This window comes from Eriocheir sinensis, chromosome 10 (genome assembly GCF_024679095.1).
Source record: "Eriocheir sinensis breed Jianghai 21 chromosome 10, ASM2467909v1, whole genome shotgun sequence".
NCBI classification, from domain to species: domain Eukaryota; kingdom Metazoa; phylum Arthropoda; class Malacostraca; order Decapoda; family Varunidae; genus Eriocheir; species Eriocheir sinensis.
Window position 1 is genome coordinate 17,362,924 of NC_066518.1, and position 15,000 is coordinate 17,377,923.

At 41.4% G+C, this 15,000-nt stretch overlaps 1 protein-coding gene across 1 annotated transcript in view; it reads left to right on the plus strand.

The window, feature by feature from the left end:
- Positions 1–6,980, plus strand: part of LOC126996655 (glutamate receptor 2-like) — a 42,472-nt gene extending 35,492 nt beyond the window's left edge. The window contains exons 14-16 of the mRNA XM_050857344.1: positions 2,119–2,269; positions 4,120–4,237; positions 6,475–6,980. Of these exons, the coding sequence (XP_050713301.1) occupies positions 2,119–2,269; positions 4,120–4,237; positions 6,475–6,564 (359 nt within the window). The 3' untranslated portion in view covers positions 6,565–6,980. The remainder of the gene's footprint in view (positions 1–2,118; positions 2,270–4,119; positions 4,238–6,474) is intronic.
- The last annotated feature ends 8,020 nt before the right edge of the window (positions 6,981–15,000 follow it).

A 15,000-nucleotide genomic window follows, 5' to 3' on the forward strand; every position in this document is an offset into this window, starting at 1 on the left:
TTCTTCTTCCCCGCACAGTTGCAATTCATATACAGGGGCCTTGTCCGCCCTCGTATGGAGTATGCATCTCACGTGTGCAAGGGTGGGGCCGCACTCACACAGCTCTTCTGGACAGAGTGGAGTCTAAGGCTCTTCGTCTCATCAGCTCTCCTACTCTTACAGATAGTCTTCTACCTCTTAAAGTCCGTCGCCATGTTGCCTCTCTCTCTATCTTCTATCGATATTTTCACGCTGACTTCTCTTCTGAACTTGCTAACTGTATGCCTCCCCCCTCCCACGGCCCCGCTACACACGGCTTTCTACTCTTGCTCATTCCTATACTATCCAAACCCCTTATGCAAGAGTTAACCAGCATCTTCACTCCTTCATCCCTTACACTGGTAAACTCTGGAACAGCCTTCCTTTGTCTGTATTTCCTCCTGCCTATGACTTCTCCTCTTTGAAGAAGAGTGTATCAAGACACCTCTCCACCCGAACTTGACCTCTCTTTTGGCCACTCTACTATTTTCTGTTGTTGGGAGCGGCAAGTAGTGGGCTTTTTTTATACACTGTTTTGTTGCCCTTGAGCCGGCTCTTTTGTTGTAAAAAAAAAAAAATGTACGGAAACTATAAGAGACCAGTCAACCCACACATGGCAGCTCCTGAGAAGCACGTTTGTCTTCCTCCTCCATAAATCATTTTAACTTCCCTTTGGAAAATTTCAATCCCATTTAAATCAACTACGATAGTGTTAATTTCTTTCATTAATTCACTAATATATTGCCACGGTAGTGATCAGCTATAACGCATTATATAACTGTCTACAACAAATGCTTCCAAAATTGATCAGGAGTTTTTGTTCTTTAGGATGTGACACGTCTGATATCAACGAATGTGTTAAGGCACTCGTTTTTATAGCTTCTTAAAGCGGCCAGGTCCAGTGACACAACTATCCTTTTCCTAACCAATCAATACACTGTTTACAATTTATTATTATTATTATTATTATTATTATTATTATTATTATTATTATTACTGTTATTGTTATTATTATTATTATTACTATTATTATTATTATTATTATTATCATTATTATTATTATTATTATTATTATTATTATTATTATTATTATTATTATTATTATTATTATTATTATTATTATTATTATTATTATTATTATTATTATTATTATTATTATTATTATTATTATTATCATCATCATTATCATTATTATTCTTAGTATAAGTATCAGTATTATCATTATTATTATGTTAGCACGATATAATATACAATAGAAAGTGCCGGAAGAGTACATATACTATTAGTTATTAGTTACGACTCACTTAGGACTGATAGCTAAGGATAAATGGTACAAAGTAGAAATCAAACAATGAAATTAAACAAAGAGTGGCAAAATGATATTAGCAATCAAGAAAACAAAAATGTTGAGAAAATAGCGGCATATAATTACCTATGAATTATGACGTGTATAAGAGATCACTACAGGTTCCAAGTATATTATATATGAAAACGCTACCGTATCAGTAAAAAGGAACTCTCGGCTAGTAATTTCGACTTGGATATGTTATTAATGTTCTCTGTACAAAGACAGAGCGAGTGAGAGAGAGTGTGAGTAAGAATAAGATTTCACTGACGACACTAAAAACAAGGGACGATTCAGTTTAATGGTGTACGAAAAGTCTCTTGAGGTGTATATCAGAAAAAAGGTGCAGCAATAACCGTGATGAGACAGGATCCGTCGGGACAAAAAGTCACTTGCCAATGCAACCTCCAGACGCTTAATTACACCTCGCAGTGCTCCAGGTAATTAAAGTTGGCAGCATGAAAGGAAATAATGCAAGCGTCACAGTTACGTCTGCCGTGCTAAAAATCTGTCCATGAAGGAGCGACGAGCAGCAGCGACGCACCACACAATGGAACCTGTTATTGGATTTTCACGAGCAACACAAAACATTTTTTTTTCTTTTGGGGGGATTTTTTTTTTTTCAGAAAGGCGGGCTTGCAACTCAATTTACTTTATGATGGTAAAAAGAGGAAAACCAGTTCATTCACAGCGTTTGTTTATGCAATTCTCTTTCGCTCTCATCTATGTCTTTTTTGGTTTCTCTCTCCTTCCAGTGGGTGAGCCGGGAGCCTTTCACACCCTCAACGAAAACAGGAACCAGGACGGCGAGTGTCTCCTGACCTACGGGAGGGAAACGATCGGCCTGGAGTATGCCGCAATCGCCGCCCCCAAAAATTCCCTCCTCAAGCCCCTCGTCGACAGGAAGTAAGTTATCAATACTCTTGTCTGTGCCTTATCCCACTGTGTCGGTCTTGTTATTTATCTTGCGTTTTCTGTGTTTGTCTAGCTGATTGACCATTTGTCTACGTCTCTGTATCGGTCTGTCCCTCTGTGTATGTTTGTCTGTTTGTCTGTCTTTACTTATTGTTCTTCCTGTCTGTCTTTTCTTCTATGGCAATTTCTAACTCTCATTGTCTGTCTATTTGTCTGTCTTTATAGTTTGCCTTTCTGCTTCTCTTTCTGTCTGTCTGTCCTTCTTTTGTTGTGTGTCTGTCTGTTTTCATGTCTGTCAATTTGTCTCGTCTCATGTTTAATTATATAAACTATACAAATGTCGTAAATTCTCTCTCTCTCTCTCTCTCTCTCTCTCTCTCTCTCTCTCTCTCTCTCTCTCTCTCTCTCTCTCTCTCTCTCTCTCTCTCTCTCTCTCTCTCTCTCTCTCTCTCTCTCTCTCTCTCTCTCTCTCTCTCTCTTACCCCCCCCTCCTCCCCATACATTAGTCAGGTCGCCACACAGACCAGCCGCGCATCGTGACCAAATCCATCAAGCTTGCATCCCTGCGTGTAAGCTTCGGGTGCTGAGGCGTGCTAGTCCTCGCCCCTTTGGTCTGGCGGAAAATCAAATCCAGTGACATCGTAATAGTAGTAGTAGTAGTAGTAGTAGTAGTAGTAGTAGTAGAAGTAGTAGTGGTGATGGTGGTGGTGGTGGTGGTAATGGTGGTAAAAGGTGTTGCATGGCTGATAAATGGGAGGAGACGCTTCACACCAGGAGAGCTCAGGGCCCAGTTTCAAAGCGAGTGTGAAGTCTACGAGAAACTAATTTAGTGCGTCACATTCCTGGGCCTTGTAAGCTCAGCAACACAGCGCCCAGATGTGTCGTGTGCATTGATCAAGCTAATGAGAGTGATAAATGGACCGTATTGGCTATACAGGCCGCGCCACACGTGGCCACTCAGTGAACTGTCAAAGCAGGATACAAGGCCTTGGTGCCGTCACCGCTCCAAGCCAACGACTGCACACACTTTACTTCAACCCGATTTCCTGACACTACTATTTGACATGGAGAAAAACTGAAATCGGGTAGGAGTGAAGTGTGTGCAATCATTGGCTTGGGGCGACGGCGGCATCATGGCCGTGTATCCCTGAGACAGCCTCAGACGCACTCTAGTCTATAACTTAAACTCTACGGAAAATTCAGCTTAGAGTTGAGTGGCCACACGTGGCGCTTCCTGTATAGCTAATACGGTCCATTAAGTCACGCCCCGCCTCGCTGTGTGTGTGTGTGTGTGTGTGTGTGTGTGTGTGTGTGTGTGTGTGTTGCATCCTTTCATCGTCTCTTCATCAAACAGCCTTTTCATGAATATCAACTCCCTCCTTTGAATGCTTCCCAGAAAATAACCTCCAGACGCCCTCGATGAGCGCTTTACATCCTTGTCTTCAAAATACGGCGAATAGGCACCAGAAGTTAACAAAATAAAACTACGCTTGTTTACTAGGTCCTTGGCCCCTTTTGCGGCTCCACTTTCTGCCCCCCCCCCGCCCTCCATCACTATTACTTAAGAATGGTACGAACGATTTTTATTACAGGAAAGGAGACATATCAAGTGCAAAAGAGGAAACAAAATAGCTCGCTGGCGCTGCTCCTGCAAATAGTTGGTAGAGTTACTGAAAGAGAGTCAAATTCGGTCTTAATACTTCCACTCCCTTCTTGAAAGCGTTGAAGTCGAAAGCAGTAAGAAATATAGAATAATCAACCCACGTTCCTTCTTCCTACGACGTAAAAGTCTCAAAAGGAGGTTGGTTCTGACGGCTTATTTATCTACCCCCCCCTTGAAGGCTGCGGTGGATGCGGCAAATGGGCGTGGTGGAGCGGCTGTACCAGGGGAGCTTCGGGGTCACCTGCTACAAGGGCGTCACCAGATCCTCGAAGCAGTCCAGCCTCGCTCTGATCCAGGTTCGGGTTATCCTTCCCCTTTCTCTCATCTCTCTCCTTCCTTTCTCTTCCTCCTCTCCTTTCATCTTCTGTCTTCCAAATACCTTTTCCTCCTATCTCCTCTCTCTCTCTCTCTCTCTCTCTCTCTCTCTCTCTCTCTCTCTCTCTCTCTCTCTCTCTCTCTCTCTCTCTCTCTCTCTCTCTCTCTCTCTCTCTCTCTCTCTCTCTCTCTCTCTCTCTCTCTCTCTCTCTCTCTCTCTCTCTCTCTCTCTCTCTCTCTCTCTCTCTCTCTCTCTCTCTCTCTTATTTCTCCTGCTTTCGTATCTTCCTCCTTTTGCTTCCGCTTAAATCCCTCTCTTTTCTCTCTTTCTCTACAGCCTGTCCTTATCTCCCTCCCTCTTCTCTCTCCTTCTTTTCTCTTCCTCTTCTCTGTTCATCCTCTCTCTCTCTTCCTTATATCCTCTTCTATCTCCTCTTTCTCATTTCTCCCCCTCTCGTCTCTCTTTCTCCTCGTTTCCTCCCCTTCTCTTATCTCATCCTCCTTTTCCTTTTCTCTCCCTCCTCACCCTTCACATTTAACCTTTTTCCTATCCCTTCTTCTTTTTCCTCTATCTTCTCCCTCCTCTCCTTCCTTCCTCTATCTCTCTATTCTCCCTTCAGAGGCGAAAATGCGTGCACCACCTGCATCCATAGAGGGCAACGAGCTTTCTTAAGTTGATGGAACGTTGAGGTATTGGCGTGCGCCTTTTGCTCAACTACGGGGAGTCTATTATGGGAGCTACTACAGTTTTGACGATTTAATAACTCTCGTCGGGGGATACTAAAGAGCAATGGGTTGGAGGTTATTTAATTTCAAGCATATTGTCACGGTCTTCATCCACTTTCATTAAGCGTTGGTATGGTGCAGGGCGACGGGTGGTGGAGTGGGGCCAGAGGTGAGGGGATGGGTGGGCCGGGGAGGGCGGGATGAGATGCTCGGGCAATGATGAATGGTTAATTAAGAGAAGAGGTTCTGGCGGTGGTAGAGATGGTGATGAATGTGTTGAAAGTTATTCAAAAACAGTTAGAAAGAAAAACAGAAAAAAAGGAGAAAAAGGAGGAAAAGGTTGTCTTGAACGTGGGGGATGAGGAAAAATAACAGAAAACGAAGAATAAATATCAAAATGATGAAAGAAAATGAAGAAAAACGAGGAGGAAGAGATGATAAAGGAAAGTCGGTAAAAAGCAGGAGGAAAGAGTTGGTGGTGGAGGTGATAGAAAAAAAAAATCAATATAAAAATCGTTATATGGATAGTGGACAGCTACAGGTGGATGGACGGAGGTGAATATAGAACAGGTGGAGTGCAGAGACAGTGAGAGAAAGGTGAGTATAGCTGGGATAAGTGATAACTGATAAGTGGGGGTGAGTGAGGCGTGGGTGGCGTGTTTGGGGTTCAGGGGTGGGGAGGCGTGTGGGGGAGGCGGGTGACGAGTGGTGTGTCTTGCAGATTTGTGTTGTCGGTGTTGCTGGTGTTGTGTTGTTCCTGTGTTGGGGTTTGTATGTGTTTTGTTATAGGTGTTGCAGATGTTGTGATGTAGGTGCTGTGTTGTGATTGTTGTGTTATGAGTGTTGTGTTGTGTTGTGAGTGTTGTGTTACGAGTGTTGTGTTGTTGGTGTTGTGTTGTGAGTGATGCGTTATGAGTGTTGTGATGAGTGCTGTAATTTGGGTGCTATGTGGTAGATGGTGTGTTGTGGGCGTTGTGATGTTGGTGTTGTGTTGTGCAGGTAATATGTTGTGGGTATTTTGTGGGACAGATGTTGTGTATGTGTGTTGCTTTATGCAGGGAGTGTGTTTTGGGCGTTGTGTTGTGCAGGTGATATGTTGCTGGTATTTTGTGGGGCAGGTATTGCGTTGTGTGTGTTGCATTATGCAGGAAGTGTGTTTTAGGTATTGTGTTTTGGATATCGTGCAGGTGTGTTGTACTGATGCTGTGTTGTACAGGCTATGCTGTAGGTGTTGCAGCTATTGTATTGATTGTTGTGCAGGTGGCGTGTTGAGGCAGTGTTGTGCTGTGAAGGCATCGGTGTTCAGGTGAGGCGTTGTGTACAGCTGGTGTATGTGAAAGTGTTTTCTTGTGGGTGTTGTGAGTGTTATAATGGTAGTGTGTTGTACAAGTATCGGGCTGTGGTTGTTGTGTTGTGAGTGTTGTGCTAGTGTGGAGCAGTGGTGGGCTATGGTTACAAACAGGGGGTGAAGGGTCCTTGTCTTGTGTTGCAGCTGCTGTGGCTGTTCTACGTGTGGGGGGCAGGCCTCACCCTCGCCGGCCTCGTGTTTCTGGGTGAAGTGTGCTCCGGCCGCTTGTGCTAAGACTACACCCTCATGAAGGACCTGCCTAAACCACGCCTGCACCCTCTTCTAGCATGTCTCTCTCTCTCTCTCTCTCTCTCTCTCTCTCTCTCTCTCTCTCTCTCTCTCTCTCTCTCTCTCTCTCTCTCTCTCTCTCTCTCTCTCTCTCTCTCTCTCTCTCTCTCTCTCCACACACACACACACACACACACACACACACACACACACACACACACACATGGGATGGCCTGAGTTACAGCATACCCAACCTCCTTGGTAGTGCAGTCTGGTTTTATCTTTCCTTTAGGTCTCAGACCTTCCCGAGGGAGCATGAATGTATGTCTTTAAGGGGCTAATTACGAGATTGGCTCATACACAATCCGCTTTTTCAACAAAATATAATAGTAACTGTAGTAATAAGATACTGCTAAAATATGTTTTTTAAATCAATAAAGACTATCAAGCACTATGTTTTTATATGAATCCAATAAATATGTAGAAAATTTCAGAGTTGATTTTGTTTAAAAAAGACGGCAGTTGAATATGTCCTAAAGCTGAAATATCATGTGATATATTTTGTGAAGAAGTCTGTAAAAATTGTGTTACACTTTTGCTTGGGGACACAAACAATTTGACCAGACCCGACGGGAATATAGCTTTTATGAGAGCTGTTGATGCTGATATATCAGATCTCGGAAGCATACAAACAGAAGGTATAAAATAAAACTATTAGTGTAGTGTGCATAACTAAATCTTATTAAGGCAATGGTTAATGGATTCTTATCCACTTGAGGCTCAAGAGTCAATGAGACAAATGAGCACCAAGGTCACAAGCTGCCATAGCGTATGTCTATCTCTACCTTATTTAGGACTGCGGAGAAATTGCTGTAGAAACACTATCGAATCTTTTCACTTGATTTCTTGAGAAAAGAAGAAAAAAATCAAGTCTGGAGAAATTCAGTCAAAATCTTGACATTTGAGAAAGACGACTTAACAGACAGGATAAAAATATCGTATCAGTTATATAGAAATAATTCAGCAAAATATTCACGATCAGAATTTCAGACGTTTATTCGAATCAGCGGTGGCTGAGTGGATAGCGTAACGGCGCCCAGACTAGGACGACGTGGGTTCGCGCCCCGCTCGGTGCCACAAGCCGGGATTTTTCAGTCAGAGTAGAGTGGTCGAAGAGTATCCACATGCTGTCCAGAAGACCACCTATTAATTCTATTATAGACTCTATATTCCCTCGAAAAGAGGATCAAAGATGAGTTCCGGGGGGGTGGCATGAGCCAAGCAAGATGGCGCCATAAAACACTTTCTTGCACCACATCGGACTGAGCCCGACCACCAGGCCCCGCCAAGAAAGCCTGCCGGCGCCAGAGGCCAAAACGTAATATATATATGACTGGGCTGGAGTGCGTTCATTAAACAAGGTAACATATTGTGAGGTTCTCTGCCGTTGTAGGGAGGACTTACAATCGGTGCGTTATAACCATCATAATGTATGGATTAAACACGAACACTGACCAAGTGTGAGGAAAGGAAATTGAGAAGTGCTCAAAACGAATCGAGAGATCGATGTTGGAAATCAATGCAATAAATAAGTATAACTACAAATGGGTAAGAGAACAAACAAGAATAAACAACACAATCAAGGTAACTAAAATAAATTAATGGTGATTCTTATGACAAATTTAGGAAAGAGGCCAACCGAATGGCAATAATAGTGATAGAATGGGAAGCAAGTCACAAGAAGACTTAAGGGAAGGCCGTATAATGAAAGTAAGCAGTTTACGGACTGTTTACATGGAGGTTGAATACTGGAGGCACAGGACATTAACGAATGGAAACGCTCGAGAGAGGCCTATGTTCTCAACTGGAATATTTTTGGGTAATAATGATGATGGTCTCCATTGTAAATAAGATACCTAAAACGGCTATCTGGGTGACAGCCAGGAGCAAACCGACAGCACGGGCACCTAGCTGTCTGAAGGCCGTGCCACACAGCGATGTTTTCTAGCATCTTGCTATACCAAGTGATGCCCGTAGTGGTGGCAAAAGGTGCGCGTGTAGTTGTACGGCCGATTCGGCTACGAACTACTTCCACTGGGATCTTCCCGCAACCAGAATAAACAATGGCTTCGAAACCACGTCGTCTTGTTACGATTGGCCGCAGTTATTGTGTTTTGGCACATTATTTGTCAAGAAAATTTGCACTTGGCTTCAAAGATTGGTCAGGAAATTGAGGGACTTGAGAGAGGCTGTGAGTGCAGGAGAGAAACTGACTCTTCACTATTTGGCAACTGGTGTGTGTGTGTGTGTGTGTGTGTGTGTGTGTGTATATATATATATATATATATATATATATATATATATATATATATATATATATATATATAGTATTATTCAAAGTGGTCGTTTCTTGCAATAACACGGGTCTTCGGTGTTCCACTAGTACTTGTTTTCTTTAATTAAACATATCACACAGACAGGCTACTTCATCTCTTGACCAACTAACATTAGCCATTTCTCTTTACTTCACTGAAAGTTACCAGACACTTGTAGTCCGTTCGGTGGTGTGTGTGTGTGTGTGTGTATGTGTGTATGGCGTCGTCTCCAATGTACACAAAGATGCCTGAACTGACGGCAAGATGCCCGTACTGATGGCAAGAGGATGGTCATACGCGACTCCCTGCTTGCTACTAAGAGATGACCGCACCGCCATCAGATGGTATGGTATTCCAAAAGATGCCGGAAAAGTGTTCGTCTGACACGGGCTTGAAAATTCTCGTACTTACAGGAAAATACCAAAAAATGCATGAAAATGCCCTCATTTGACACCGCTTTCAGTCTCCCCTGGACAAACGGCGATCTCATGCTCTCTGTGCCGCGAAGGACTTACTCAAGTAATCCAAATATAGCTACTCGTAAGCTGAAGTAATTTGATCAACATCAACTACTACTACTACTACTACTACTACTACTACTACTACTACTACTACTACTACTACTACTACTACTACTACTACTACTACTACTACTACTACTACTACTACTACTACTACTACTACTACTTTTTTTTTTTTTTTACGGACCTCCATCTATTAGAGTTGCGTTGTGAGCGGTATATTCTCTCATATCCTTTCACAAAGCAATTCATTGGCCCCACCCCGCCAATGACTGTGGCCGACAACCATCTTTATTTAATATTACAAACCTTACTAAACATATTACTTTTAAGCTACTACTACTACTACTACTACTTCTACTACTACTACTACTACTACTACTACAACTACCACTGCAGTGCCATCATATCGATTTTTATTATTATTTTAATGGTAAGTGTCCGACGTGGCCCCGTCTTACTCCGAAAGACAAATATACTTATCATAAATAACTGTGCCATTAAAGATTTTTTTCTGTTTGAAATTACGTTTGCTTAATATGAAGGTCCCCTAACCCATTCATTAACAATATTCATAACCATCCCTGATCATATGACCGAACGGAACCTGACCAAATAGAGTAACCTAGCCCCAATAAATAACGTAACATTTCGGTTAAAATATTTAATTTTATCCTCCAAATAATCCAACATATAATGCAATTTCTTAATGTATTCAGGTTTTCATCTCCTCTCATCTGCCAGTACGTTTCATTGTTTCAATCGAGCACATTTTGTTATCATCTGGTTCGCTTCACTAGCTGTTTATTACTACCTCATTACTATACAAGGGGAATGGCACAACTAGCTAGTATGTCATGGTAGGTCCCGTTGATATAATATCAGGTAATGAAAAATTGCGGAACCAACATTTTTGGTGATTTACGCGTACGGATATCACTTACGCCTTGCCTCTGCGTACCATCCGGCGTTCTGGCAGCCACTTGGCAGTCGTCTTGACTCATCAATGCCCTCTCCTCCGGGTCCTGTTACCGCGCTATTCCACAGAATCATTTAGTGCTCCTTAGTGTTCCCAATGATCACACATAGTTGTTGATGCTGGGACTTAAAATCCATATTCTCATTGTTATCTTTATAGATTAATAACATAATATAACATAAGCTAACATAACATAATTTAACAGTATTTAGAAGGAACGCTTCATCATTCCTCAGAGCAAGGCAGCTCGCCCGGCGACACAAATGGTATCAGTACTCAAAAGGGTACCGACGCCACACCGGTACACTGAGCAGTCATAACTGCTGGGTCAATTTGCGCACGGGCGGCACGGCGTGCATCAGTATGTGTGCAGTTACAAGTGTGAGTGTACGGTTACTGTAAGGTGCAGAAATTTACCCTTTGTTTTGGCTGTTTGTACTCTGTAGTGAGTCAGTGGATTAACAACACGGCCTTACGATGCTCGTCAGGATGTATAAACACGTGCAAGGCATCTGTTCGCGGCGCCTTAAGGATATACTCATACAGTGTAAAATTAATCATGTGTGGCGCCGCTAACCTCCTCCCCCGCCACAGCTGCTGGCCTGCGGCCCACGGTCCACGACATGGCAGGGTGAGTGTTGTGTTACTTTATCTTACTAGTGTATTGGAACTGACTAGTGACCTTATTTATTTGAATTTTCCACCTACTTTATTCCCTTCCTTTATATTGGTAACTCTGTCTTAAGTGTGTCAACATTAGGCTACAGGCTTTAGTATTTTTACTCCTCCGGCTTTACCTATTAAACTGTCTTTGGTGATAGTAATAATAATCATAAAAAAAGATAATATGGATCAGATGGTGTAGGGCATTTATGACGTGTCTTCCATCCTAACACATCAAGATGATAGGATCGTGTTACTTTCTTTGTTTGGATTATGCAATTGTATTTATTATTATTATTAAACATTTGTATGAGGTGGTTCGTGCCATTCAAGCTTGATTAAATTACAAAGAGTTTCAAATAAGGTAAAGAAAAAAACAAATAAATATGTATAGCTTTGATTTTTTTTTCGTAGGATGTGCCGAGGGTTTGGACTCTGGAGGCTAGACTTACACATGACCATGATTTACAGGGGATGACATTGCTTTTCGCAATGACTATGCTGTAATTCACGCCAACTGAGTATTGAAGATAAATTTACCAGACTTTTGTAGCCTAATAATAGGTATACGCCATTCCATTAATGTCGCTTCAATTCTACTGTAATGTGCTATAGTAGGCTATCGTGTATGTTGACCAGTTTTTGTCATGAATTATCGCCAAAATATACCTAAACACCATAATGTGCTAAGGCTAGGCTATCGAGTATGTTGACTATTTCGTTTTTGTCATGAGTTATCGCCACAAAATTCAAATAAATACGAAGAGTAATAGGCTAGCGCGTATGTTGACCCGTTTTGATCACGAGTTATCGCCATTAAATAGATACCATACTGTGTTAGGCTATTGTTCATGTTGATTTCCGTTGCTGTCGTGAGTAATCGCCATGAAATTGAAATATATACCCTTAAAAATAGAGTAACTTAACCCCAACTTTAGTTCTATAAAATATCACCGAAGTATTAACAGAAATGATAATCCAATACAATGTTTTAGGAATTTTTCATGGAACTTATTAATTGCGTTCCATCCCAAGTTTCACAGTACAGCAGATAGATTAGATGGAGCGAGCGAGCTTAAGGAAATTAAAAAAAACATCAGCATACAAAAAGAGACATATATTTGCCACGTCAAATGTCAGTTCCGTCATTATTAACAACGACGTCATTGTAAGAACACAGGATGACGTAAGCAATCAGCTGATGGGAAGGTGGTGTGTGGAGTGAGTGTGGGAGTTGGAGAATAACATAAAATGAAGTGAGTGAAGCTGCAAGGAGCATGTCAAGGAAGAAACGGCAATGAAAAAATAATAATAATGGAGAGAAGTATTGCTGTCAGGAGCACTTCAAGGAAAAAAAAGAAAAAAAAAAGTTAAAAGTAAATCTAAGACAATGCGTAAAATAAAAATTATATATAGTAATGAAAAATGCATTACGTAATAAAAAAATGAAGAAAAAGGAATAAAGACAAAGAAAACAATGAAAATTGGAAATAATATCGGAAAGTAATATCGTTAGCGTCTCAAGAAGTTCCTTCACGTAAAAGTTTAATGTTCCTTATACAAACAAGCATATGGAATGCAATTTTATTTTACATCATAAGGATCACGAAAAGAAAGTAGCGATTAATGATTACTCTATGAAAAAAGTAAAAATTGAATTCTTAAGAAAATAATGATTACTTCATAGAAGAGAGAGAGAGAGAGATATATATATATGTGTGTGTGTGTGTGTGTGTGTGTGTGTGTGTGTGTGTTTATATATACATACATATATATATATATATATATATATATATATATATATATATATATATATATATATATATATATATATATATATATATATATATATATATATATATATATATATATATATATATATATATATATATATATATATATATATATATATATATATATATATATATATATATATATATATATAGATATTTATATATATATATATATATATGTGTGTGTGTGTGTGTGTGTGTGTGTGTGTATTTCACCACTGCCTGATCACGTGTTGGACTCGTAATCGCCAGCAGGTACCCTCCCGACATGAATAAGTGATCTTTATCGTCGATCTATGGGTACTGCCAGGACCTCACACACCATACACCCGATCCCCCTTGTTCAAGGGGGGACAGTAGCCACTCCTAGTCAACGGAAAGAATCCGGCCTGAGCGGGCTCGAACCGCTGTCCTGTCAGACCGTGAAGCCTGGCTGCGCAGGGCTCTAACCAGTTGCGCCAACTTGTGTGTGTGTGTGTGTGTGTGTGTGTGTGTGTGTGTGTGTGTGTGTGTGTATTTGGGTGGATAATCGGGTTTTGAGTTGGTTGAGATAGGTGAGGTGAGGAAAGTGAGAGTGAGAAAGCTGGTACAAACACAAGGTTGATTACTTTGAGGTGATTGTGAGACACAGGTGTGAGAGGAGACTGACTGTTTTAGTGAGGCAGTGAGTGTGAGTGAGGAAGGGAGGGTGCTAGGAGACCAAACAAGAAGTGAGTGGAGGGAAAGGGACGTGTGATTGAGTGAGTGACTTTGTGAGTGAGTGAGGCTCCATCAGCTGCACCGCCCCGCCCGTCATACCGTCAGACACAGCAGCAAGACGAATGTTGGAAACCATTACAACATCCCAGCCATCCGAGGGGCGCGCAGGGCCGGCGCAGGGGAGGGCAGCGCCACCTCACCTATAAAATACACGCTCGAGTACACTAGTTTATGAGAGGTATGTAGACGAACAGCTGCGCCCCATAGTATGTGCAGGGCGGCGCTGTGTGTGTGGCGGCCGGCCCTGACCCGCCCGTCGGTATAGAAAATCATGTGTTTCTCTTCTCATATAAAAGTAGTACTTAACAATGGTAACAAGTAAACCTAGAGTACGCGTCGGTTACATAATGATCATCAGAAAGAGATACGGTATTGGACTTTTTTTACATGTATATATATATTTATATATTTATTTATATTTTCACTCTTATATTCTTAACGAAAATAAGTAACATTGGTTGTGACCTTTCCAGTGTGGACAACGTCCCTATATCCTAACTTTGCAGATACATAGGCAAAAAGTTTGATTCTATAATATAATTATCATATGGAATACTATGGACTTGAAAAAGCATCATAAATTCATGATGTGAAACAACAACACAGAATCTCGGAGACACGGGGAGGCAAACTGAGAGGGACAAGAATCAAACAACACCCCAGTGCAATAGCAAAGCTTCTTTATAGGATAATATATGCATATCATGGCTCCTATATACATATACAAAAGTATATGCATATAACTACTTGTCATATGAATATATATATCTTGATTTTCGCTAGTGTTGGTTTCATTATAAAGGGTTTAATAAAGTTTAATAAAATCATTTGACCTTGGTGAAAGCTAAAGGCACAGCACCCTTGTCAACACCTGCCCGGGAAATAATGGTGAGAAGAAAGAATCGCAGCCCCTGGCGGCGCCTTGGCCCTAGCAGCGGCGCGGCAGCCGCCTTCTGGCTCCCAGGGTGTAGAGACGCCGCCGCCGCCGCTACCGCCGTTCTATGGGGCGAGGCTGCAGGAGGCAGAGCACTTGAAGGTGGCGACGAGGGTTACAGACTCAGAGGGAAAGAAGAAACGCGAGAAATGGCCGTTCTTTCCAGTCGTGTATCATTTCCTATTCTCGATATTAAGAAAACGGTGAATGAGCCCTGATAAAAATATATGCCTCATTACTCAGATTATTTTTCCAAAAACAATTTTATCTCTGAACATTTTTACTCCAGTTACTAGTGAGTTGTATGCTAGAAGGTAAGATATCTTTGTATATATATATATAATTATTTGTGTAGTATATGAATGAATGACTTATTTGTACTAAATCCACTGTAACAGTGTGACAGCCACTCACACAG